Source organism: Podarcis vaucheri (assembly GCF_965113315.1).
Source record: "Podarcis vaucheri genome assembly, chromosome: 13".
In the NCBI taxonomy this organism is placed as follows: domain Eukaryota; kingdom Metazoa; phylum Chordata; class Lepidosauria; order Squamata; family Lacertidae; genus Podarcis; species Podarcis vaucheri.
This window is the reverse complement of record NC_138751.1, coordinates 13,122,547-13,147,769: the sequence shown is the minus strand read 5'-3', so window position 1 is coordinate 13,147,769 and position 25,223 is coordinate 13,122,547. Positions and strand designations below refer to the sequence as shown.

The following is a 25,223-nucleotide window of genomic DNA, read 5'->3' as shown; positions in this document are numbered from 1 at the left end:
TGAAAATGCTCAACCTGAAGCAAATGTAACATGAGGTATGACTGTACTTGTTACGGTAAATGTGAAAACCTTGTTTTCCTTATTGGTTTCTCCCCTTCCTGCAGGGGCCCGACAGGTGGAGTCAAGGGTCATTTGGATTCCTTGCCTGCAGGCGCACCAGGACAGCTAGGGCTGAAGGAGCTGGCTCATTGGCTGGGGCTGGCCTGCCCTGAGGATGTCGAAGGGCTCTGCACCTATTTCCAACAGGTAAGTGGGAGCAGGAAGGAAAGCACAGAAGTGACTTGTGCAATCGTAAGCCAGTATATTAAATGCGTAATGTCCTTGAGGGTTTTGGCAGGACGGCGGTATGCAAACGTAGCAAGTACAGTGGTACTTCGGGTTAAGAACTTAATACGTTCTGGAGTTCCGTTCTTAACCTGAAACTGTTCTTAACCTGAGGTACTGCTTTAGCTAATGGGGCCTCCCGCCGCCGCCACACGATTTCTGTTCTCATCCTGAAGCAAAGTTCTTAACCCGAGGTACTATTTCTGGGTTAGCGGAGTCTGTAACCTGAAGCGTCTGTAACCCGAGGTACCACTGTAAACATGCTGGGGTTATTGCTTTTTGTTTGTTACTATGGTATTTATTTTTTGTGTTTTAATATTGTAAGCTACCCTGTAATCTTTGGATGAAGGGCAGCATCGAAATTTAATAAATAATAATGATGCGTTTTATTCATTGCATTTATATCCTACTTTTTCTCCATGGAGATCAAAGTGGTTCTCCCCCTCCTTATCTAATTCCCACAACAGCCCTGTGAGGTGACTGGCCCAGCGTCAGCTTCATGGCCAAGTGGGGATTTGAACCCTGGCCGCCTAGGTCCTAGTCCTAATAATAATAATAATAATTTATTATTTGTACCCCGCCCATCTAGCTGGGTTTCCCCAGCCACTTTGGGCAGCTTCCACAGAGACCAAAAATACACTAAAATATCACACATTAAAAACTTCCCTGAACAGGGCTGCCTTAAGATGTCTTCTGATTGTCAGGTAGTTGTTTATCGCTTTGACATCTGACGGGAGGGCATTCCACAGGGCGGGCGCCACTACCGAGAAGGCCCTCTGCCTGGTTCCCTGTAGCTTTGCTTCTCGCAATGAGGGAACCGCCAGAAGGCCCTCGGCGCTGGACCTCAGCGTCCAGGCAGAACGAACCCTATTCCAACGCTCTAACCACCGCACCACACTGCCTTTCCAAAATAGAAAGGACATGGAAAGATGTGGTATTAAATGAATATCCTGAAACAAGGGGAGATGCTTTGTGAAAATGGCTGCAAAAATTCTAAATCACTGTTAATGTGCTCCCTGATTGGCTAAGGTTGGCCATTGTGATCTGCATGGGAAAACCCGCCATTGTCTTAGCTATGTAGGCCTAACTTGCCCTCCGTTTTGCCTGCACATACCGTACTTTTCGGACCATAACACGCAGTTTTCCCCCCCTAAAAGATAAAGGGAAATGTGTGTGCGTGTTATGGAGCGAATACAGGCGGGAGGAGCCGCTCTTGCTGGCTTTTCGGCAGCCTCTCCTCTCCTCCTCCCTCGCTGGGAGGGAAGCCGGCAACAGCTGATCCCAGCGTGTCTGCCTGCTTGCCGGCTTGCCGACTCTATAGCTTTCTGCAGCCTCGCCTCTCCTCCTCCCTCGCTGGGAGGGAAGCCGGCAACAGCTGATCCCAGCGTGTCTGCCTGCTTGCCGACTCTATGGCTTTCTGCAGCCTCTCCTCTCCTCCTCCCTCGCTGGGAGAGAAGCCGGCAACAGCTGATCCCAGCGTGTCTGCCTGCTTGCCGGCTTGCCGACTCTATGGCTTTCTGCAGCCTCTCCTCTCCTCCTCCCTCGCTGGGAGAGAAGCCGGCAACAGCTGATCCCAGCGTGTCTGCCTGCTTGCCGGCTTGCCGACTCTATGGCTTTCTGCAGCCTCTCCTCTCCTCCTCCCTCGCTGGGAGGGAAGCCGGCAACAGCTGATCCCAGCGTGTCTGCCTGCTTGCCGGCTTGCCGACTCTATAGCTTTCTGCAGCCTCGCCTCTCCTCCTCCCTCGCTGGGAGGGAAGCCCTCGCTGGGAGGGAAGCCGGCAACAGCTGATCCCAGCGTGTCTGCCTGCTTGCCGGCTTGCCGACTCTATGGCTTTCTGCAGCCTCTAAGCCGGCAACAGCTGAGCGCATTCAGATTCTGTCTGCCTGCTCTATGGCTCTCCCTTACACACATGTAAGCGACTCTGCTTTCTTTACAATGAGCCGGAAGGAGGGACAAAGAGGGCATCCCTTTCCGTCCATCCCCCAGCACCTCACCGGTAAATTCAAACAAAGCGGCTTACAAGGCTCGTGTCCCTGCGTCTCCTCCTCCTCTTTTTGCTCCCGTTCGAGGCAAGGCAGCTGCACAAATGTGAGTTCCCCCTCTCTCTTCCTTCCTTCCCTCCCTCCCTTCCTCTTCCAACTTCAAACAATATTGGGGGGCAGCCATGTAAGCCCCACCTCACATACCACAATGGGGGGTGGGGGATGACTCCCTCAAATATTTAATGGGGGGTGAAGGCACATAGGCCCATAGGAGTTGGCTGCTTTGCCTAGGACAAATGTGAGCTCTCCCTCCCTCTTCCAACTTCAATAAAATATGGGGGGGGCAGGTACAGGTAAGCCCCATCTCACAGACTGCAATGATCTCAAGACAAAGTGCATGCACACTGGTACCTTATATGAATGGCAATGCCCATTGGCATGGGGGGGAGGATGACTCCCTCAAATATTAATGGGGGGGGAGGCACCTAGGCCTATAGGAGTTGGCTGCTTTGCCTAGGAGAAATGTGAGCTCCCCCCCCCTCTTCCTTCATCACTGTATTGGAGATACCATACATCACTGAAAGTTCCTTCATTATTTTATTGCAGAAAACTGTACCGGTATTTTCTTGCAGAAAACCTCCCCTGTTCTGATAAGGATGATAAAGCAGAGAAGACTAGCATATAAGATTCCTTTTAAACTAGAGGTAGTAAAATATGCTAAGGAGCATGGAAACAGAGCAGCAGAGAGACATTTTGGGCCACCTCCAACAGAAAGAATGATAAGAGATTGGAGGAAACAGGAGGATCAGCTGCAAAAAGCAGATAAAAATAAGCACACTTTTCGTGGACATGCTGCAAAGTGGCCACAGTTGGATGTGGCCATGAAAGAATGGATCACACGTCACCGCAATAATGGCTTCACAGTCTCCACAAAAATGATAATATATGAAGCCAAACGCATTGCTTTAGAGAAAGGCATTCATGATTTTACTGGCTCACCATCATGGTGCTACAGATTTATGAAGCGATGTGGCCTTGCTATGCGCACGAAAACTAGAATTGCACAAAAAATGCCAGAAGAATATGAATCTAAGATTCTGTCTTTTCATAAATTTGTAATTGATGCTAGGAAGAGAAATGGATTTGAAATTGGCCAGATTGGGAATATGGATGAGGCCCCGCTAACCTTTGATGTGCCATCTAATAGGACTGTTGATCTGAAAGGTGCCAAAACTATTGCTGTGAAAACCTCCGGACATGAGAAAACCCATTACACGGTTGTGTTGTCCTGCTGTGCAGACGGCACCAAATTGCCACCCATGTTAATTTTCAAAAGGAAAACATTTCCAAAAGAAGTGATTCCACGAGGAATTGTTGTACATGTTCATGAGAAAGGATGGATGGACGAAAATGGAATGAGAGTATGGGTTGAAAAAGTGTGGTCCAAACGTCCTGGAGGGCTTTTGAAAAAACCTGCCTTATTAGTACTGGACCAGTTTAGAGCACATATTAGCGAAAGTACAAAAAAGTGCTTTAAAGAAGCGAAGACTCATCTAGCTGTAATTCCTGGAGGTCTTACCAGCCAGTTGCAACCTCTCGACGTTTCCATCAACAAGCCATTTAAGGTCTTTATGCGAGAAGAGTGGAACAAATGGATGGCTGCTGGTAATCATGATCTGACACCTACAGGACGAATGAAGAGGCCCACTATCACTCAAGTTTGTGAATGGGTGAAAACATCATGGCACTCGGTGAAGGAGGAAATCGTTGCACAGTCATTCAAAAAATGTGGCATTAGCAATGGTTTGGATGCAAAAGAAGATGAGATTTTATATGAAGATGGCGAAGAAAGTGATGCCAGTGATTGTGAGGAGCTGAACTTCATAGATTCTGACTCTAGCACTGATGAGTTCTTGGGGTTCACAGAAGACTAGAAGAGTACTCGAACCTAAAATTCTCTCTTCATTTGTTAATGACAGTGATGATGGTTCTTAATGCCACTGTTGACTGCTGTTCACTTTACATGGTTGTAATATGATTCTGATATACCGGTTGTTTATTAAATAGTTTAGTACAACATTTGATTCAGAATATTTTTTTTCTTGTTTTCCTCCTCTAAAAACTACGTGCGTGTTATGGTCAGGTGCGTGTTATAGAGCGAAAAATACGGTAGCCAAAATCTGATGGGAAACAGAATGGGGGAAATAATAAAACAGGGGTGAGCTATGGCTGTGAACAGCTTCACAAAAAAAGGTAATCCAGCCCCCTGCCCAATTTGTCGCTACTTTTTGAGGTTAAAGTTGAGCCAGGAGAACATCTGGCTCAGTGTGCAATGCAATTAGTCCTCTCCTTCTTATATCTCTTCCCAGGATGCCGATGGCAACATGGACTCCCGGGAAGTGGCCCTAGCCCTGGAGGCATTGGAAGGAGAGCACAACCCACAAGAACTGACGTTTCGTGCTTTTAAGGTAACCACTGTGGTTGAGTTCGATGGAGAGAAAGTCAAGCTAGTAATTCGATGGAGACAGAGAAACCCAATTCTCTACTAAACATCCAAACAATGAGTTGGACTGCGCTGGCTAGAGGGTATGGGGTGATGCCTAGCCCTTCTGGCTTGCTGCTTCCCCCCTGCATTCCACTCCCCCAGCCATTTTTCTCCTAGTGGTGGGGGGAAATGCATCTCAGCATCTTGGTTGCGGAGAAGCATCCAGGGAGGGGAGTTCTAGGGTGGTCCCTACAGGACTTCTGTCCACGTGAAGCACAAGTGGGATTGTGAGTTTAGAAAGGGGTTAATCCGAGCGATGGAATACATGGCTGCGTGCTGCTGTGGTCTAAACCACAGAGCCTAGGGCTTGCCGATCAGAAGGTCGGCGGTTCAAATCCCCGCAACGGGATGAGCTCCTGTTCGGTGGCAGCTTCTGCCAACCTAGCAGTTCAAAAGCATGTCAAGTGCAAGTAGATAAATAGGTACCACTCCAGCGGGAAGGTAAATGGCATTTCTGTGTGCTGCTCTGGTTTCACCAGAAGCGGCTTAGTCATGCTGGCCACATGACCCAAAAGCTGTCTGCGGACAAACGCCGGCTCCCTCGGCCTGTAGAGCGAGATGAGCACCGCAACCCCAGAGTTGTCCAAGACTGGACCTAATGGTTAGGGGTACCTTTACCTTTAATCCGAGCGATGGAAGACATGGCTGCGTGTCTCTGTGTCGGTTTGGGTGGGCTATAGAACAAAAGGGGCGGGGATTGGGGCAAAGTGGACCAAACCAAAGGTTTAAAGGGGAGGAGCCTCTGCTGTGGTGGGAAAGAGGGCATTATATGCAATGTTGCATTCAGAGTTCATATCTGTGTTGCTGACACATACACCCCTCTCTACAACACCAGCTCTTCACGGAGACAGACAATGAGGCAGAGAACAGTCGGCTTTGCCAAGATGGATTCTGCACCATTTTGCGCCTCCTACTGGGCACACCAGGTGCAGATGGGGCCGAACTCTATAGTCGACTTTGTGGGGACCACAGCCAAGATGGATTGACCCTCGGTGAGATCCCTCATAAAAGCAGGACATGGAAGGGAAAGGGGAGGCTTGACAGGTGTCATTGTATATTGAGTAAATGAAGGGCACGTTAACATCAAGTTTTGAGGAAGAAGGGCGTTGGGTTTTGAAGACTCCTAGGAAGTGGGTACAGACCAGGGTCTCATCCACACCATATATTTTAAGCATATGGCTTCCCCTAAAGAATTCTGGGAACTGTGGTTTGTTTGTTAAGGGTGCTTGGAATTGCAACTCTCCGAGTAGGTGAACAACAGTTGCCAGGAGTCTTTGGGGGAAGCCATGAGCATTAAATATATATTCAGGAAGGAAAGAGGTTGCTGATTGGGTAGAAATGAAATGAGAAGTGTGATGTGTTGATTTTGGTCAGCTCAGCTAGGGAAAATGACGAGGAAGCCCCTCTGGAAATGGAGAGATTGAGGGTTATGGAAATGATTATGGAAGAGGATTGGGGACAGCTATGGTAAGGGGCAAAAAGTCAGGAGGTTGATAAAAGTTGCAGGAAGATGTGTCAACCCTGGGGTGTCCAACATGGAATCTGTCGCTGGCACCCAACGCATCATCGCCTCCCTCCCTGCTGAAATTTGTTGTGAAAGATGCATTCTGCAGTAGCCAGTAGACTAGCTGCAATGTTTGTCAGATTGCCTAGGCAGGCAAGCCCACAAGAGTTTCTCAGGTTTGCAAATGGGCCCATGGGTCCCAAAAGGGTGTCAGCGCCTGGTCCATACTGCCGCAACTTCTGATGCCAGGGGATTCTCCTAGGGCTACCCATACAACACTTTTACACTGATATTCCTTATTTGTGCTTTTTATCTTGTGAACTACGCCGAGATCTTTAGATGAAGGGTGGTATATAAAGCTAATCAATGAAGTAAAATATTCACCCTGCTTTCCTTTTTCTCTCTTACCCAGATGAGTTCCAAGACTTCTCTCTCCGCCACCCTGACTATGCCCGCCTCTTCAGCACGTACCTGCGCCCCCCTGTGGCGTGCACTCTCTCCAAGCCTGGCCTCCCGCCCACCTATGCTAATGGCGTTCCTGCCTCCCCTCCCAAGAGCAAGGCAGACTGAAAACCCCCTGAAAACTCTTTAGCCATGTGTATACAACGAAACACACACACACACACACACACAGCCATGCCACATCCTTGGCCATGCAGACCCCGCCCCTCCTGCTCGCTTGCTCGCTCTCTGCCGCCACGGTGGTTAGGCAAAGGGGGGCGGAGACACCCCCATCTCAGGGCAACCGTAACCGGGGAATCACAGCCGCAAGTTCTTTGGGGATTGGGGCTTCTCTCCGTTTATTTTAAAAGTTTTATTTTTGTTATGTTTTAATTATATCATTTTATCTTACGTTGTTGATATTCTGTTTTGTTTGTTTGTCAATGGGAAGGGAAGGATGGAAGGGTGAGATACTGTTGCTTTTCGTTTTATTTTCTGTTTTGTAAAATATAAAAAGTGCTATTTTATATATAAAATAAATATCTATATCTCTATAATAAAAAAGATATATGTATTAAGTTTTAAAACAAAGGTGGTTCCTGATTTTGTTTGTTTGCTAAGACAACTTCTGGAAGACTGGGGGAAGGAGTTTGGGCTGTGGGTGCAGAAGATGGAGGCCACACCTTGAGTTTCAAGGTTTTTAGTTCAAACGTTGGAAGTTGGTCCATTTGAGCAAGTGGAACACTGACCCAGAACTCTCTCTCTCTGCTTTCAGCCATCCCCCATCTGCCTGCCTTCTTACTTACAACCAATCCAGGGGTTGGCACTGCCAGTCATTGCCTCAACCATTGTCCAGCAGCTGGCATAATGGGACACTATCACTGCTCACCTGATCTCTGCACTACTGCATGCTAGGAGAAGGAAGGGCAGCACGGCAGCACTAGCAAACACAGCGCTGCGCAAACACGCTGGCAGAACCAATCTTGGGTTCCTGCTGGCACGTTTGCACCGCACCAACCTCCCCAACCTTCTGCCCTCCTTTACATCCCAGTAAGCAGCGTTGGTGAGCAGTGACATCCCACCCTGCTGCCTGCTACTGCTGTAGGCTTGGTGTTGCCTCTGTAGAAATCAATAGGGAGGATGGGGACAAGATTAGAATTAGTCGGCTATGCCCTGTCAGTGGGTTTGGTTCCACCTCCTGTGGGTCTCCTTACCTTCTGCCCTACCTTCTGCCCTACTCAGAGAGGTTAGGCTGGCCTCAACTAGAGCCAGGGCCTTTTCGGCCGCGGCTCCAATCTGGTGGAACGCTCTGTCACAAGAGACTAGGGCCCTGCAGGACCTGACATCCTTCCGCAGGGCCTGCAAGACAGAGCTGTTCCACCAGGCCTTTTGTCAGGGCGCAGCCTGACCCCCTCCTCTGGCAATCTGCACAAAATTTTGCTTGATGGTTGCCATTAATTTGATTTTAATTTGATTTAATTAATTTTATAATGAATGTTTTAGAATGTTGAACCATTTGATTGTTGTTAGCCGCCCTGAGCCCAGCTTCGGCTGGGGAGGGCGGGATATAAATAAAATTTATTATTATTATTATTATTATTATTATTATTATTATTATTATTATTACTACTACCAGCCCCAGTGGCCACCAGCCTCCGCTGAACTCAAGTTAGATATGCATGTTACGTGCCAAGGTTGCATTCAACTTGGCTGTAAGATGAGAGCAAAAGGTTGAACTGTGTCGCCAGCCTTTTAGCAAGAGTGATTCTATCCAGAGTTCTGTCCAGCCTGAAACTGGAGCATTGTAGCATTATTCAGAGACGGGGAAGAGAACTGGATCTTTATTTCTTTCCCACCCTTGTGCTATACAGCACAAGGGGTTAGATTTGGGACTGGCTGCCAGCCCTGAACCTGTCATATAGCCAGGAGGTTCAGGACAGTGAGAAAGGGCAGAAGTATCATGTTTTCTTCCCTTTGCTTCCTGAAGCCTGCCTGTGTAGTTCAAATAGGGGAATTTTTAAAAGCTCATGTTTCCTCCCTTCTCAACCTTAATGCTCGCCTCCAGGATGCTCGTGTGGACCCAGAATTGGCCTCCACAGTCACTTACGGACTCATTGTTAAAACCGTGTTTATGGAAGACAATCTTACTTGGCTACGAATGATTGCCAAAGAAGAAGCAGCTATCAGCTGAAGAAGGCAAATCCCTATCCCTGTTGTTTTTAAACCAAAGTGACCATTTCAAAATTTTATAGGCGTGGAAATCACCTGTCTCAGGTTGGGGTTACTCTTCTGTTTTATTACACCCCCCCCCCCAATTTTATTTTATTTTTATTTTTAAACCAAATGTATATGTTTGCACAGGTATGCAGAAACAAGCACTGCCTTCCTTTTCAATTCCAAAACAGATAGGCACAGGATAACATGAGTTCGATATTAGGCAGGCTGGTAGTCTCTAAGGTGGAGCTTTCAGAGCCAGGCTTGCAGCCAAGCAAGATGGATTCAATATCTCTTTTAATTTGCTAAGAAATTTGAACAAATGCAGGGAGGGGGTCTCTGTCAAGTCCCACGGGAAGCATATCTAGGCAGATTGTGACTCGGTCAAGGTATTTCGCTGCAGTCTTTTTCCCTGTTACCCGTAATATTTTGAGTAATGGTGGGGCTCTGAAATCTCAGCACAGGTGGCACCTGCCAGAACGGGGACTTTAAGAGACTTTCCCAGGGTTTGCTAGAGTCAGCCTTCATTGAAAGAAAGGAGCGCTGCTACTGGTTGCGAAGGCGCTTGCTCCTCCGTGTACCTGAGCCATTGTTCTTTCTTTTGTGACTGTGCTGAGCAGCTATGTTGGCTTCTGGACTCCTGTTTGGTAGGGTGGTGGAATTCTGGGGCACCTGCGCCCTGGTGGAATGCCTTGTCTTAGCACCTTGCTTCCCAGCATCCGTGGATGAGGAGGACAGGGTGTCCCCTTGTTCCCTTGCGAGAGGCGCAAGGGCACTGTGAGGGGAGAGGCTGAGCTTGGAGGCAAGCAAGGAGGAGAAGCTAGATAGCTCCTCATCCTCCTCTTCGTCTTCTTTAGCTCCATATTTAAGGATGTCTTCCACGCTTCCTCCGGGGAGTTCTGGAAGCAGGCCTTTTGCCACGGTGACTCTCTCAAGCAAATCTCCCCCTTCCCCCTTACTCGAGTTCTTTGCGTTACTCTCTGAACTGATGAGCCCCCTGTGGGCTTTAGAAGGGAGCAGATCGCTAGACTCAGCTCTCTGACTGGGCTCATCATTTCCATGGCTGCCTCCACTGCTTCCTCCACCTTGTTGTAGTGGAAACGCTGCTCTCCCTTTCCCAGAACTGGCAGCCTCAGGAATGTGAGCTCCAGCTGGGCTGCAGCTGCCTCCATCAGCTTCCACTGTGGCAACGTAGCTTGAAGGGTTTGGCGTGGGCTCTGGGTTCTGCTTGTCATCTGGAAGGTTTTCCACCCAAGGCGTGACTTTGCACTGATCTGTGAGTGGCCACTGAGACTTCTGGAATATCTCAGGGCACTTCTGGATACTTGGAGATTGAGGCTCTAGTAACGAGAGGGTGAAATATGGCACATGCTCAGAATCTGTGCCTGTGGGCTGCTCTTCAAGCAACCCTATCCGACTAGAATTGGATAAAGTCAACTTCTGTCTGTTTCCCTGGCTGAGTTCAACATGTGACTTTCTAGTTCCTTCATCTGTTTCCAACACGGGTGAGTCAATGGACTGTTGGCCATCTTCTCTGGTGGAAATTGGTTGTTTTTCTAATGATATATTATCTGCAGGCAACTGTACACTTTTGACTAAGCCATTGTCCTTTACTGATGTCATCGTCATTTGCTTCCAGTTAGCCTCTGGCTTCTTCTGAGATTTGACCTGTGCTTCTTGGCTATTGAGATTATTCCCATGTCCAGAGGGGCTCAATGCTAGACTGTCTTGCGCTGCTGAGCTTTTCCCAAATGGCTTGATGCCTCCTAACTGAGTTACAGTTACATTAGAGGTAGGTTTTGCCCCTCTATAAATGCCTTGGGACTGGAGTTGATTTTTGGCTACTTCTCCTTGACAGCCATTTAGCTTTTCACATTCAGCCTGCAGGAGTTCCTGTTTTATCTGGTTGTCTGGGTGAGATGTCATCTCATTACCTTCACAGTCAAGTTCTCTTCTACTGGAGATTTCCTTTGGCCCCCTATTACTTTGAACTTGGAGTTGACCTCTGGCCTTTTCTGCAGAGTCAACATTTTGTCCCCCATGCCCATTCAAAGTCATCCTAAGAGTCCTTTCTGCTGCTATGCGATCTCCTAATAACATTTTGTTTAGGCCTTGACGATCATGGTCGGTCCCTTTTGGATCATCTTCCTGTATTTTCCAGACAGCATGAGCCTTCTTTAGACATTTGACCTCCCCTCGTTGGATACCATCTTGTTTTTCACATTTGTTGTGGGGTGGTTCTAGATTATTCCAAACCAACTCCATCCCATTATGGAACTGTCCTTTGACAGCAAGGCTGCCTTGCCCTGTAGCATGCTGCTTGACCTTTCCTTCTTGGCCGCCATCTTGCTTTGAATGTTCCAAGGCATGGGGCCTTGCAATACCTTGCTTGGCCTTGTTGTCCCCTTTGGACGTTAAGTTCCCAATAATGCTGGCATTTCCTGTTATACCAGGAGTAGCTTCCAGCGTGGCCCACTGGCTATGAGAAGAGTTTCCATGACTTTGAACCTGGCCTCGTCCCTGTGAGTTCTGGGTTTCCTCTTCAACTGTGCTCTTCAAGGAGAGTAGCAGGTTTGCTTCCTGGGAGTCCTGGGTGCCACATTTGTGAGGAGGAGAACTCTCTGCCTTTGGTGGAAAGCCTCGTTGCTGCGAATTATGTGCCAGTGGGGAACTGGTGGCTGGCATAGGCAATTCTGGCTGATTGCTTCTAATGACTTTGCTGGTCAAAGGCCTCTTCAGGGCATGGCATGATGCATCTTCTCCTTTTCCATTACCACTGACCTCATCCTCTTCCTCAGACTGCGAGGGGGTGGAGTCAGAATGGGATGTAGGGTAGACAGAGGGCTCCCTTTCTTCTTCCGACAGCGCCAGGAGTCTCTTCTCTGTCAGCTGTAGACAAAAAGGAAAAAGGATCAATTCAGAGTAGCTATGGGGAAAGTCTTGCCAGTACTGCCTCTCAGCCCAGCCCTGTAGTGGGATAATTCTGTGCCTCCACAGCCATGTGCAGGTTTGGACCCTTCAAGTGTCCCTGTTTTCCAGGGACAGTCCTGGATTTACAGAAGCCATCCTGGTTTCTGATTTGACCCCAGAAGGTCCCACTTTTCCTTACGATGTCCCTATTTTCATTGAAGGCCAATAGAAGACGTATTCCCTTTACAGTGGTGCCTCGCAAGACGAAAATAATCCGTTCCACGAGTCTCTTCGTCTAGCGGTTTTTTCGTCTTGCGAAGCAACCGTATTAGCGGCTTAGTGGATTAGCGCTATTAGCGGTTTAGCGGCTATTAAAGGCTTAGCGGCTAAAAGGCTATTAGCGGCTTAGAGAAAGGGGGGGAAAGTGGGAAAAAATCGGAACACTCGCAAGACGTTTTCGTCTTGCGAAGCAAGCCCATAGGGAAATTCGTCTTGCGAAGCAGCTCAAAAACGGAAAACCCTTTCGTCTAGAGGGTTTTCCGTCTTGCGAGGCATTCGTCTTGCGGGGCACCACTGTATAGGGAAGTTTTTAAATGTTTAATTATGATCTAAATATGTTGAAAGCCACCCAAAGTGGCTGGGCCAGTCAGATGAGCACAGTACCATCATCCTCATGAGATAGGATGTGCCTATTTTGGAGGGAATCAGTTCTGGTCTGGCCTTTCAAAGGCCATTGCCAATGCCACTTTATGGGCACTGATGTGGCAAAAATAGGATTCCATGCATGATGGGAAATATGCTATGTCCCCATTCAGTGTTATGGTCGGTTTCCAGTTGTATGGGTAGTAACCAATACAAAATGGTTGGGACAGTCTTGACAGTGGTGAAGGGGAGGAGATAGTCCTCCAATTTGCACCATGGCCGCTCTGACCAAACAGCGGCTTTAAAATGGAAATAAGAAACGAGGCCTCTTTGTCTTTTCCACATGTTTCACATACCTCTCTGCACAAGACTTCCAAACCACAGGCTGCTGTGGCTAGAAGGCACAGTGGCAAAGCTGACATAACCACGGCTGTCGTGGTCTGAACTGGCCACATGAGCAGGCTCAAGCTGCAGCCTTGAAACTCCCCACGTGTCCCGATTCCCACCCCATTCTCATTCCATGCATTACCTGGTTGGGTGTTAAGTTTAGCTCCTCTGCCAATTCTTCCATCAGATCTAAAGGATCCTGGCTTTTCTCTGGAGACAGCAAGTCAGCCATAAACTGTGGATGAATGACAGCTTCAACCTGTCAGAGAGAGGAAGGGGAAGCATCATGGCTTGTAGTATTGAGCCTGGCTGAAAAGGAGCAAAAGTCTGCATGCCCAATCCTCACCCGAGAGATAATGTAATAACTCGTTCATTTAAAAATACTGTTAAATATCTGGGTTAGGGGAGAGATCCCCCTAAAACCTAGGAATGAAGAAATGCTAGGATTTTGATTCATTGGGAAATGGATTAAAACATAAACTGCAGGGCTGTGCCAGACAGGGAATTCCTGGGCTGGCTTATGCAAACCAACCTTGTGAGATGAGATACAGCTAAAGGACCATTACCTTCTTCCCCCCAGGTGTGAACAGACATATTGGGGAGGCTGCCAGGGTAACTCTGGGGGAGGGCAAAGGGTTTTATGAGAAGAAGGGGAGAAAGGGGCTGAGATCGATCTTGGAGAGAGGTTCCCTGAAGGTTCCCTGCACTGCTGCCTATGGAAATGTCTATGCAGTAAGATCTGGTCTCCCTCCACACAGACTGGAGGCGTATATAGGTGAATAAATCATATTTCTTTAGGCACAACAGCCTCCACTGTGTCTTCTATTCTCCAAAAGGACACAGACCCTCTATGTGTGCCTGGGACCCCATGGGCTCTTGCCATCACTCGGCAGAGAGAGGAGTAAGATGCAGGCTTTGGGGAAGTGAGGCTTTGTCAGCAGAGGAGTTTCCAACCTGCCATGGATGGGTAAGACCAAAAAAATGGTGGGTAGAGACCACTGAATTCTAAGAGGGGAAGGGTTAGTGGAGCTAAGGTCAGGTTCAGGTGGTGGAGACATGAAGCAGGGAAAGGAAGTGGCTTGATGAATGGATAAGGAAGACAAACTCAGCATATGGAGTGCTGTGGTCCAAGGCACGGGTGTGGATTGAGACTAGCCTTCCCCAACCTGGTGCCCTCCAACGTCCATCAGCCTCCGACAGCATGGCCAATGGTTGGAGATGATAGGAGCTGCAGTCCAAGAATCTCTAGGGGGCAGCAGGCTGGAGGAGGACTACAAATATCTGTTTGTGATAGAGATTAGTAATAAAGGGAGGAGTAAAATACAAAGCTGCATAATTGCTTAGCAACACTCAGTAGTGCATTAAAGCTGGGCTTGTGCTGTTGTAGCTACAAGACACAAAAGTCAAAGTTGGTGCTGGATGCTAACCATGTGTTTGTTGTGTGTTTGGCTGCCACCTTTTTAACATCTAGTAGGATTTACCCTGATGATGATCATATTATGGCCTCCTCCAGGCGTCCTTTCTTATGGTGCATTCACATAGGTGCCGACTCCATGGGGCTTGAGGGGGCCCGAGCCCCCTCAAAAATTCGTTTGGGGGGGATCAGCCCCCCCAATAATCTCCGGCGCCCCTCCAGCAGAGCGCCACCGCCGCCCCTCCCCCAGCCCAAAATGCACAGGGTCGGGCTGCCTGCATGCCTCCTGCCCTCCTCCCGAGCAAAAGCTCCACCCAATTTCCTTTGGAGCTGATTAATAGGCGCAGCACGCTCTCCCCTATTCGCTCACGAGGAGGCGGCGCCACTTTATTTGCATATTCATGAGCTTATTTATTATTCATGAGCTTTCCCGGGCCCCCCCAATATTTTTTATAAGTCCGCGTCCCTGTGCATTCATGATTGATTGTGCCCATGACGGTATCAAGGCACTTATACATGATTCCGCTATCAATGTTGTTTGTACTTAAAAAGGTTTCTGGGTGGACATACTCCTTTATCAGTGCATGGCCGTCCTGAAACCCTGTAACTTTTTCATTTTACAAATATTCCGGTTTGCTTGTTGTCCTTCTTTCGTTCCGTTACAGTGCAAGTGGTGCCCCTCTAGACAGCAATAATGCAGTAACACTGGGGAAGGGTTGCAGAACAACTAATAAATCAGAATGATGTGTGGGCGGTCCTGTATCAATTTGCCATTAATGCACTATTATTGCATTAGTGACTTGTTGCAGAGTATACATGCAAAAAAAACTCAACAGCCTGGAGAGGGGCTGAGAGAAGGGCTGCAAGATTTACATTTGCTCCATTCCCATGAAGCAAATGTCACTGTTGTTTACCTTACAAACAAATTCTTCATCATCACATAACTGATCGATATACTGCAGCAGGGCAGGATCTGGGAAGGCCCCCTCTTCCTGCTCTTGGGGGTTGTTGCACACCCCTTGTTCTTTCTTCTCGTCCTCTTCCTCCTCCCAACTCGTGTCCAGGCCTTCCATGATCTCAGCATACTGATGCACCGCCTCGGCAGGGATCTCCCTGGGCGCTCCTGGGGTGGAAGTGCTGGGCGGACGCCGCTGGCGACGCCGAGGCTGGCGGCTCTTGGAAGCTGACTTCTTGGGGATGTAGACTTTGGGGGAAGCAGGGAGATCATGGAGTCAATCCTACATGAGGACACTGGGCTAGGTGAACTCGAATAGCGTGTGCAACTCATTGCTGACCTATCACAGTAGCTCAAAAGGAGGGTAGCCATTTCCTGATGGGTCCCAGTTTAGTCCACTTTTGGGAGGAGATGGGCTGCCATCAGGCCCTGCTTTCCCCACCCACCCTTTTTTGCCTTTGGGTTGGCAACTGGGAGAACAGCTAGCACTCTGCCAAGAGGGCCTGCAGCAGCTGATCTCTGCCTAGGTCTGGAATAGGGAGAGGAGATTGTACCCCCAGCATATCCTTACAGGCCTAAAATGGTTGGCGACCCCTGCTCTCGGTATCTTGTTGCTAAGAGGAAGTGCTCAAAAATATGTTGGCAGTGCCAGACGGTGTCTCAGAAGGCAAGGCTCATGGGGAGAGGAGCATAAGCAAGAATTTAAGTGGGCTCAGGGCTGCTGCATAGCTCCATCCCATAACTAGGGGAACCGGAATCAATTGCACAGCAAACAGAGTTAAATGTATTTAAATCGGCATATGCATATATATATATATATATGCAAATAAAATGTACTGAAATCTGCATAAAGTCAGGTTTTCTTGTAGCAGAAATTGGCTCAGAGTTGCAATTTTAAAATAAGCACCACACAGTCTCCCGGGCGTAGGGAAGAATTAGCACATGGAGACGGTGTGTAAAACGAACCAGGAAGTCAATTCCATGTGGGGTTTTATGATCAAAGGCATACTGGCTGCCTGGAGTGAAAACATGCCAGACAGGGGAGCAATATAGAGTGGCCGGGTAAACCCAGCGGGATGGGCGGGCTATAAATAATTAAATTAATTATCATTATTTTGGGGAGGAAAGAAAAGGAGCTCATTAGCCATTTGCATACCAGTTCCCCATCAGGTCCTCTTCCTATTGGCCTTGGATGCTGATCCATTAGGTCAAAACGGGGCACTGCCCCACCAACCTCTGTCTGCCTTCAGCCAGCCCTCACCTGCCTGCCTTCTGACTTACAATCAATCTAGTGGCTGGCTCCAGCTGCCATCTTCCTTCTCCTTAGCCTTAGAGTTGCCCCTTGTAGAATTCAGCAGGGAGGAGGAAGTGGGGAGGAAGACACTAGAATTGGCTGGCTCTGCCTGTCTTTGGTTCTGCCTCCACCTGCCGTTGAATTCTCTGCCTTCTAGTTCCTACTGCTCTACTAGTTCCTTGAAGCCACCCCTGTTGGCCAACAGTTGGTCTAGATGGGTAAGGGTTTTGCTCAAAATGCAGAGGATTGTGGGAGGAAGACACTACCTTGCTGCTGCCCAGACTCAGGGGCAGGGGACGGAGGTGGCTTGTTGGGTTTGGGAGCTGGGGCCTGGAACTGAGAGCAACTGGCCAAGAGCTTCATCTTCTGGATCTGCTGTTCCTCTTCTGCTTCAAACTCCATGAACCTGAGAAAGGGAAGGGCAGAGGAGGGAGGGCGAAGTCAAAATGAAGGGACCCTCTTCACCCTCTAGCCACCCATAAGCCCATATGTGGGTGGGGAACTCTTACTTTTCTGCCATTTCGTAGAAGATCATGCGCTCAAAGTTACTGCTGTGCTCCCATTCTTGCACGGCACGAGGAACCCCATCCTCCAGGGTCATGTCGGGACGCAGGCGTGCCAGTGAGCGGAGGACGGGGCTGTGGGGGCAGGATGATGATGTCACATCAGTGAGAGCAAAGCTTCTAAAATGTGAACAGCAACCCTTGCCTCTATGGTCACAACCACACCAAAAATCTAAAGCACATTTAACACACATGGCTGTGGCATAACCGTCCTCATATAACCAGCATGCTTAAGTCCTTTTCATGAAGGGGTTAAGACCATAGAGTAAGATATGCTGTCAAGCTTAGCTAGGTCACTCCCCCTCACCTTGGGGAAGGGTTATGAAGCTCAGATCGCATGGCTCAAGCAAGCCATCTTTGTGTTTCTATGCAAATAAATTAGAATCATTCACCACTTTGGAAACTAAGTTTGACAGCCTGTGTTTTCTTACTGCTGTATGGGAAAGCACATGAATCTGACCTTTGAATAAGTAAACTTTTTTAAACTTACCATAGACGTGGTCTCTTTCTATGATAGAGGGGGATGTTGGAAGCAACTTAGAAGGGGATACAGTGGTGCCCCGCAAGACGAAATTAATTCGTTCCGCAATTTTTGTCGTCTAGCGAATTTTTCGTCTTGCGAAGCACGGTTTCCCATAGGAATGCATTGAAAATCAATTAATGCGTTCCTATGGTCAAAAAAAGTCCAAACAAAGCCAAATTTGGTACAACAACAGTTTATTAACTGCTCTTTAAAGTCACACATACTGTAAAGAGCAGTTCAAAAATTTAAGGGAAAATAAATTAACTTTATAAACAAAACATGTCTTTGTTTTTAGACAAAGGAAACAAAGTCGCGAGACGTTTTCGTCTTGCGAAGCAAGCCCATAGGTGAAATTCGTCTTGCGAGGCAAATCGAAAACGGAAAAACCTTTCGTCTAGCGAGTTTTTTGTCTTGCGAGGCATTCGTCTTGCGAGGTACCACTGTATTTTAAAGCAATATTTCCACACTTTTGTGGTTTTAAATTTCTCCAAACCTGGATCTAGGCATCCAGTGAATTCTTCTTTTTATTTACCATATCTTTTGCTTCCCAGCAATGACTTTCTCCAAAGAATCCTGGTAACTGTAGCTTAACCCTCACAGTACTACAATGCCCCACACCCTTAACAAACTACAGTTCCCTAGTTCCTTTGGGAGAAGCCATGTGCTTTAAATGTGCTTTCACATTTGGGTGTAGTTCATAGCCGTTCACCACCACAACCACCCACAACTTTGACCATCATGACATTTATGGAGCCTTCTCTAACCCAAATTTAGCTCCTTAACCTCCCTTGACAGTATAGGTGGTATAGCCTAGTGGTTAAAAGAAGACGAGGAGGAGACCTTCAACTAGGTGCCAAGGATTGTTGTTGTTGTTACACTTGTACATGGGTTTGAATACTTTGGAAAGGACCCTTTCTGCCGCGGAGGAACTTTGAGCAGTTGTAGCAACCCCTGATTGCAATTTGTCAATACTTTTCAGCTTATGAAATGAGCAGAATTAAGTGCTAAAGCTACCTCACCCCACCCCCTGGTTTTAATTGTACCACTTCAGGTTGCGGGTCCTGGATTGCATGTCTACTCTAATTGAAATGTATTTTTCACAGGGGAATGTGCATGCATATTCAAGTGCAGTGTGGTCAGGTGGGGGGTTCCTTCTTGATTCTGCTGATAAACAAGAAAAACCAGCCCTTAGGATGATGGCTGTGTGAGTTGATACCGCACTTCAACAATTTCCCCAAGGTATAAAATGGGAATTGCCATGAGGTCTTGGGTTGGCAAAGTTAGGATTAGTGTTCAGTTTTCAACCAGGGCTTCAGGGTTCATAAAGAGAAACATTCAGAACTCCCAAATCCTTATTTTGAGTGGAGAGTTCTGCCACCAAACTCATTTTGCTCATGACTCAAGGCCTTCCCTCTAACTTCAACCATTCTGTGTTTGTTGGATTCAGTGCCTTTAGAAAACAGTGGGATCCCACATCTCAGTACCAATGCTTTTGCTGTCACAATCAATAGTAACCCAAGGCTGACCAATCCCCCTGCCAATCCTCACAGTTTGTTATCTGCTTACTATCCCCACTCTAGGTCACCCTTGTCTCCCAAACCAAATGATCCTTGCCACCAAGACCCTCACATGAAAAAACAGGCGAGAGCTTCGGCATCAGGCGTGGCAGGGAAATGGCGCCTGGCCAAGGCCTTGTAGCGTTGCCAGCGCCGATAATTCTCATAAACCCCCTTGGAGGTACAGGCAAAGGAGGCATCACTGGGAGGGGGCGCTCGGGCAGATGGCATGACCTCTGGCACTCTCTGTTTCCTACCACCTGGCTCCTCGCCAGCTTTGGCCAGCAACACTGTGCGGATGCCGGGGCCTGCTGGCCCATCCCGACGCTGGGTGGCCCAGCCCAGTGGCATCCCTGTCAGAAAGAAAGTCTGGGTCCGGGGTATTTCCTCGGCGCCCCCCATCATGGGGCCTTCTCTTTTTAACTTGATGATCAGCTTGCTCCCCGGGGCATCGGCTGAGGTCACGAGGAGAGCCGTCCCAGGGAAGGCGGGCAGGAGCAGTGAGGGGGCACTGGGTGGGCAGGAAGGTGGGGCAGGGCCCGGGGTGTGGGCCTGAGAGGCCATGGCCCTATGGGAGAAGGAATATGGAGCAAAGAGAGCTGTTCAAAGGAACTGGGGCCCTGTCTGTGTTTGCTCCGTGAAGTCCTGTTGTGGGATCGTTGACGGAAACGAATCGGATACAGGTCCTTCTGGGAAGTTCACAAAGATGCCATTTGGTTTCCAAGAAGATCCATCATTGTTGACTCAACTCTAGGTGCGAAGGTTGAAGGATAACAATTCCAGAACCTGGACACCTTGGGGGTTCCAATAAGGGGGAGGAAGTTAAAGTTCTAACCTGCAAGCCTGATCTCTATTCTGCATGCTACGTCTGATTTCATCTTCATACTGTTTCCTGAGTATCCTCATGTGCAAGGGCTGTTAATGGATTCCACAAGGAGCAGGTGTTCCACTCGATCTCAGCATTACCTCCAAGGTGGGCTGTCAACCTTTCTATTGGCTCCCGCTCCTGGGTCTTTAACAACAGCAGGATCTGCAGAGATAACAAACAGGTGACAGCCTCCATGCTGCAAAACACTTCTCCAACCCAACCTATTATTATAAATAAAAATGTTGCTGTTGTTGCAAAGATTGGGCATGATTTTTCCTGATTATCAATTGCTCATCCTACCTCTGCCTAGAGACATTTGAAAATGAAAAAGTGACAGGGGTAATCTGACCAGCATTGGTCCACACCAAAGATACACACCTCTCCCAACCCACGTCCCCAGAAATGATGCAAGAGGTGCTACCTGCCCAAATCCAGCCCAAATTAAAATAGCAATACAGTAGTTGTTTGTGAGGTGCCTGTTGACTTGTTTTGTGTCTGCTCTGACATCGGGCAGCAGATGCAAGCACAGGGTTATGCCACTTGAGGGCAACAAGCAACAAATCTTGACCAGTTTGAAACTGTTTAACTGCCATGGCTTCCCCTGTGGAACTTTAGGAAATAAAAGTTTTGAGAAGGTACTGAGAATCATAGAACTGGGGAGTTGGAAGAGACCAGAAGAATTCTCTCTCAGGTGTGATGATTTGACAGAAGTTTCACCTGGGCAGTGTGTGTGTGTGTGTGTGTGTGTGTGTGTGTGTGTGTGTGTTTCTGCTTTTTTTCTGCAAACCAGGAATTGTATCCAACCAAGTTCTTTCCAGAGCAAACCCTTTGAACTGACCCATAGAGTGGGTGTCACAACTGAAAAGGCTGTCTTCCCGGTTGCCCCAGTAAAAAATATTTGCAGTTTACGGCACAACCAGGAGGCCCTCCCCTAATGAGCTTCGTGATTGGGTAGGCTAATGTGGACAAACAGCCTGGTCCAACATTTGGGAGGATTTTCTTAAGTCAATGCTAACACCTTAAACCTGCTCAGCAGCATATTATTATTGGCCAGTGCAGCTGCTTTAAGACTGGAGTAAAGTCGGTGTTATAGGATGCCCCATTCTTCAACCTAGATGCTGCATCCTGCACTTCCGAATTAGCCTTCAGGGCAGCCTTAGACAGAGCATGTTACCACAGTCCAGCCTTGACATTACCAACACATGAGTCACAATGACAAGGCTATCCTTGTCTAGGCTATCCTTATCTAGGTCTGGAGGCCCTCCTAGACACTGTGACCTCTTGTGCCTCCAGCAATAAAGATGGATGAAAGAGTACTCCCAGACTACACCTTCTCCTTTTGAAGGAGTGCAACCTTGTCCAGTTCTGGAAGATCTTTCCCATTCCCAGACATGTGAACTACCTGTCCATAGGACTTCCATTTTGCTGGGATTCAGTTTCAGGTTATTTACCCTGAACTGCATCCAGGGAACGATGCAAGAATTGCACAGCCACACCTGGCGACTAAGATGTAAAAGAGAAGCCCAGGCAGGTATCACCAGCAAACAGATGCCACCAGGCTCGAAATCCCCCAATGAGAGCTTGATAGGCCTTCTTAAATTATCGCCTCCTGTTTTATCTCCCCTCTTAAGTCTTTGGTTTAACTATTCTATATGGCTTGGCTCTGAGGCTTATTAGAACCCCATTGACATACAGCCATCTGTATGTCTTGTCCTCTCCTCTGCACGTAAAACTTTGTTTGGCCATCCATGGGCTCCTGCTTGTACTGCATGCTTAACATCTGGTTTGAATCAAAGAAATGTAGAGTTGAAAGTGACGACGAGGGTCATCTAGTCCAACGTCCTGTAATGCAGGAATCTGTTGCCCAACATGGGCCCTAAGATCCCAGCACTTCAGAAACTCCTCCTTTGCCCTCTCCTGCTGGGATCCTGTGCCTGCCTCTTGACCACTTAGAATCAGGCTACTCAGCTTGCCTTTCGGCCCTTCGAGGTGTTTGTCATGACAGGGAAATGCAGAGGAAAGGTTGGGAACAGCAATTGCTTGAAGCAACGTGATCTAACCTCCTTGCAAACCGATCAGGATGAATGCTCCCGAGGCGCTCCTTGTCTCAATAGGCCACACCTGTCCTCGCTTAACACCCTCTTTGTGATTTCACCTGGCAGGTATGTGTCCTTGAACTCTGACGATACCTGGAGGGAGGATAGAACAGGGTACAAAAATAAATCTACTTTAAATTTGCAAACCTTACATTTACTATTCTGCACACTTTTGACTCGTGCCCTGACCACTGATGGCATACGGCCCCTGGGAGGCTGCCCACAAGGTAATGTGGCCCTGAGCCTGAAGAAGTCCATGCAGAGCTTGTCTGAGGCCCTGGGCAGGAGTCCCCAGTCAGCTGGGAGGCACAGAGCTTTTTTGGCATGAGAGTGTTAAGTCCGGCAGGCCTCTGGCAGGGCCCTTTGGGTACCTGCCCCACCCCTACCCCCCAGGCACGTGTACCCACCTGCCCACCCCCTTCTACAGAGGTACAGGTCAACACATTATTTGTAGAGGTGCTTTCAGTAGAGAAAGATGCAGACTTTCAATAGGGAACTCTGGGTATGTCTAACCTGGAAAAGAGGAGACTGAGTGGAGAAAGGATAGCTATCTTCAAATATCTAAAGGGCTGGCACATGGAAGATGGAGCAAGCTTGTTTTCTCCTGCTCTGGAGGGTAGGACTGGAACCAATGGATTCAAATGACAAGGAAGGAACCCCAAACTAAACCTGAGGAGAAAACTTTATGACAGTATGAGCTGTTTCACAGTGCAGCAGTCTCCCTCGAGAGGATGTGGGCTCTCCTTCCCCGGAGGTTTTTAAACAGAGGTTAGATGGCCATCTGCCATGGTTGCTTCCACTGAGATTCCTGGTTGGACTAGATGACCCCGGGAGTCCCTTCCAACTGTACAATATAATTCTAGATTTGAGTCTAGTGTGTGTGGCTAGAGCAGACTACAATTCCCAGAATGCATTGAACCAACAATGACTCCTGGAGTGTACTGTATGAGAATCGGGAATTCTGAAGCCGAAAGACTACAACTCCCAGAATGCCCGGTTTCTTTACGAGCTCCTTCATTGGCAGATTAAGGCATCCTGCTGGAGAGGAAGTGGGTGGGGCTAATGCGCACGTGGGTTGTATGGACGCGCGTGTATATCGGCAGAAGCTCTTTTAATCCGTCTGCAGGTATAGTGCTAACGCTTTCATAACCCGCAGCAATGTTTCTGCAGTACTACCTCGATGAACAAGGAAATAGGGTCTACACTCTCAAGGTAAGGATTTTACATTAATGGCGTTTTGTCTCTCCGCCCCCCCCCCCAAATTCTTAGTCCCTTTCTTCTTCCCGATGCCCCCCAAATCCAGATGCTATGCATATCAATTCTTGTTATGCTCCATCTAATACTAATACACTAATAATTTGATTATTTATACCCCACCTATATGGCTGGGTTGCCCTAGCCACCCATATCTGGCTGCAATTAATCTTCTTTCCCTATTGTTTCTTTTAAAGATCGTCATTGGTTTAAATGTGGAATTATCTGTGCAAAATCTGCATGCTACTTTGATACTCAGGTCATAATTTAACATTGTAGTAATTGCATGGCTTTCGTTTGTGTATTCCCCCCCCCCAAAGTTAATTAAATACTTGTTTTTGGTCCTCGTGAATGGATTGGGGAGGGGTGTAGGAGGAAAAAGATTGTACAGTACAGGTCTAAGTGGTCTGTTGAAATCTTAAGAAAAGAGACATGGGGGAGTTCTCGCGATCATGAAAAATTGTATTTTTATTAACTTGTTTGTTTCTTAGAATATAAGCACGTGGGTAGGAAATGCCTTGTTTTGATTTCATGAAAGGCACTCTGGGAGAGTTGGGAGGCTCAGATTGGGAAGAGGAGAAGCATGTATGTCCTTTTCAGTACCTTGGAAGAAAGGTTGGACATGAAGAAAATAAAAGTGATTTTAAGATGGAAATGTGTAGCTTTTAGGGCTGGTTTGGTCTTGCTAGGATTGTAGTTGCTCACATATAGACTGCCAATATTAACATACACATTTAAGCCAAGATTGGTGGGATATTGTTGTTGTTCTTAATGTCAGCTAACAATGTTTACACACACACACACACACACACACACACACACATATAAAATATTTAAAACCAAGATTTTGTATGCTCACAAATTGCTGTGCCTTCTCTTCCCTGCTTTGCAGAAGGTGGATCCTACTGGCCAGCCAACATGTTCAGCCCATCCTGCCCGCTTTTCTCCAGATGACAAATATTCCCGACACAGGATCACCATCAAGAAGCGCTTTGGAGTCTTGATGACCCAGCAGCCTCGGCTCGTTGTGTAAACTGCTTGCCAGCCGTTCTGGTAGGGGCCTCTGCAGCCCATGGAGATGAGACCAGCTTCCAGCTCCAAAGCAGCCTCGAAGATGTCGACACAGAAAACAAAAGTACCAGATTTTGCAAAGGGGTGCATTTCTTCATTCCACTTTATCACTCGGGACTTCTAGAGAGCCACTAATGATGTGCGAGGAAACTCCTGCAATCTTCAAATGAGCTTGAATTCCTTCAGTTGCACCTGCTTGCCCCCTTGATTCTGGAAATAAAGCAAATGAAATATTTCATTTTATTCCTTTAACATAAGAATGCTGGTGGTGTTGTCTGAGTAGGAAACCTGGAATGATTTGGTTCTAGCAAAGCATCTGATATTGGGGGGGGGGGCATGTTGTGTAGTGAATCACAAAGCAGAGGGGTCTTCTCATCTGAAAAGGGAAGAAGCACTTGTATATCTCAGAAGTGGGGAAACTAGTGCTCCAAGTGTCCCAAGAGGAGTACTCATCATGTTCAAGGTCTCTCCTAGGAAGGCATTCCACTCCTCTTTCTGTTCCCTCTTCCACTTTTCCAATCTCCTTTCTATAGCCAGTGCTCCTCATTGGGCTCTTTTGGAGAAGATTCCCCACCCCCTTAGTTTGTTTAAAACAAAATGTGCTTCTGCAAACATCTGGGTTCTCTGAACCACGCCAATAGCTCTGTCTTGTTTCTCATTAACATTGCTTTGATTACAG

At 47.8% G+C, this 25,223-nt stretch overlaps 3 protein-coding genes across 9 annotated transcripts in view; 2 read left to right on the top strand and 1 right to left on the bottom strand.

Annotated features, from left to right (window-relative positions):
* Positions 1–7,388, top strand: part of LPCAT4 (lysophosphatidylcholine acyltransferase 4) — a 38,446-nt gene extending 31,058 nt beyond the window's left edge. For both annotated transcript variants that reach the window (XM_082195804.1, XM_082195803.1), the window contains exons 11-14: positions 105–246; positions 4,677–4,775; positions 5,688–5,844; positions 6,769–7,388. In XM_082195804.1, coding sequence (XP_082051930.1) covers positions 105–246; positions 4,677–4,775; positions 5,688–5,844; positions 6,769–6,926 — 556 coding nt within the window. In that variant the 3' untranslated portion in view covers positions 6,927–7,388. The remainder of the gene's footprint in view (positions 1–104; positions 247–4,676; positions 4,776–5,687; positions 5,845–6,768) is intronic.
* Positions 7,389–9,291: 1,903 nt separating this feature from the next.
* Positions 9,292–24,467, bottom strand: NUTM1 (NUT midline carcinoma family member 1). Of its 6 annotated transcripts, XM_082195740.1 has the most exons (8): positions 24,333–24,467; positions 22,184–22,312; positions 20,091–20,285; positions 17,123–17,251; positions 16,880–17,019; positions 15,279–15,568; positions 13,093–13,209; positions 9,292–11,900 (listed from the first exon to the last, which is right to left on the bottom strand). In XM_082195740.1, the coding sequence occupies exons 3-8, from the start codon at positions 20,159–20,161 to the stop codon at positions 9,558–9,560; spliced, it is 3,090 nt and encodes a 1,029-aa protein (XP_082051866.1). In that variant the 5' UTR covers positions 20,162–20,285; positions 22,184–22,312; positions 24,333–24,467; the 3' UTR covers positions 9,292–9,557. The 6 variants fall into 6 exon arrangements, with proteins under 6 accessions (XP_082051866.1, XP_082051867.1, XP_082051868.1 ...); XM_082195741.1 differs by lacking the exons at positions 22,184–22,312; positions 24,333–24,467 and adding an exon at positions 21,142–21,164; XM_082195742.1 differs by lacking the exons at positions 22,184–22,312; positions 24,333–24,467 and adding an exon at positions 20,962–21,112.
* Positions 23,270–24,777, top strand: NOP10 (NOP10 ribonucleoprotein). The gene is made up of 2 exons (XM_082195879.1): positions 23,270–23,431; positions 24,366–24,777. The coding sequence occupies exons 1-2, from the start codon at positions 23,378–23,380 to the stop codon at positions 24,504–24,506; spliced, it is 195 nt and encodes a 64-aa protein (XP_082052005.1). The 5' UTR covers positions 23,270–23,377; the 3' UTR covers positions 24,507–24,777.
* The last annotated feature ends 446 nt before the right edge of the window (positions 24,778–25,223 follow it).

Bases quoted from the DNA above. Each gene is read 5' to 3' on its own strand.
- NUTM1 (XM_082195739.1), bottom strand. From the start codon at position 19,819: ATGGCCTCTCAGGCCCACACCCCGGGCCCTGCCCCACCTTCCTGCCCA. The intron at 17,020-17,122 runs GTAAGAGTTCCC...TCCCTTTCTCAG, and splicing joins TTCTACGAAATGGCAGAAAA to GTTCATGGAGTTTGAAGCAG. The intron at 15,569-16,879 runs GTAGTGTCTTCC...CTTCCCCCAAAG, and splicing joins TGAGTCTGGGCAGCAGCAAG to TCTACATCCCCAAGAAGTCA.
- NOP10 (XM_082195879.1), top strand. From the start codon at position 23,378: ATGTTTCTGCAGTACTACCTCGATGAACAAGGAAATAGGGTCTACACT. The intron at 23,432-24,365 runs GTAAGGATTTTA...CCTGCTTTGCAG, and splicing joins ATAGGGTCTACACTCTCAAG to AAGGTGGATCCTACTGGCCA.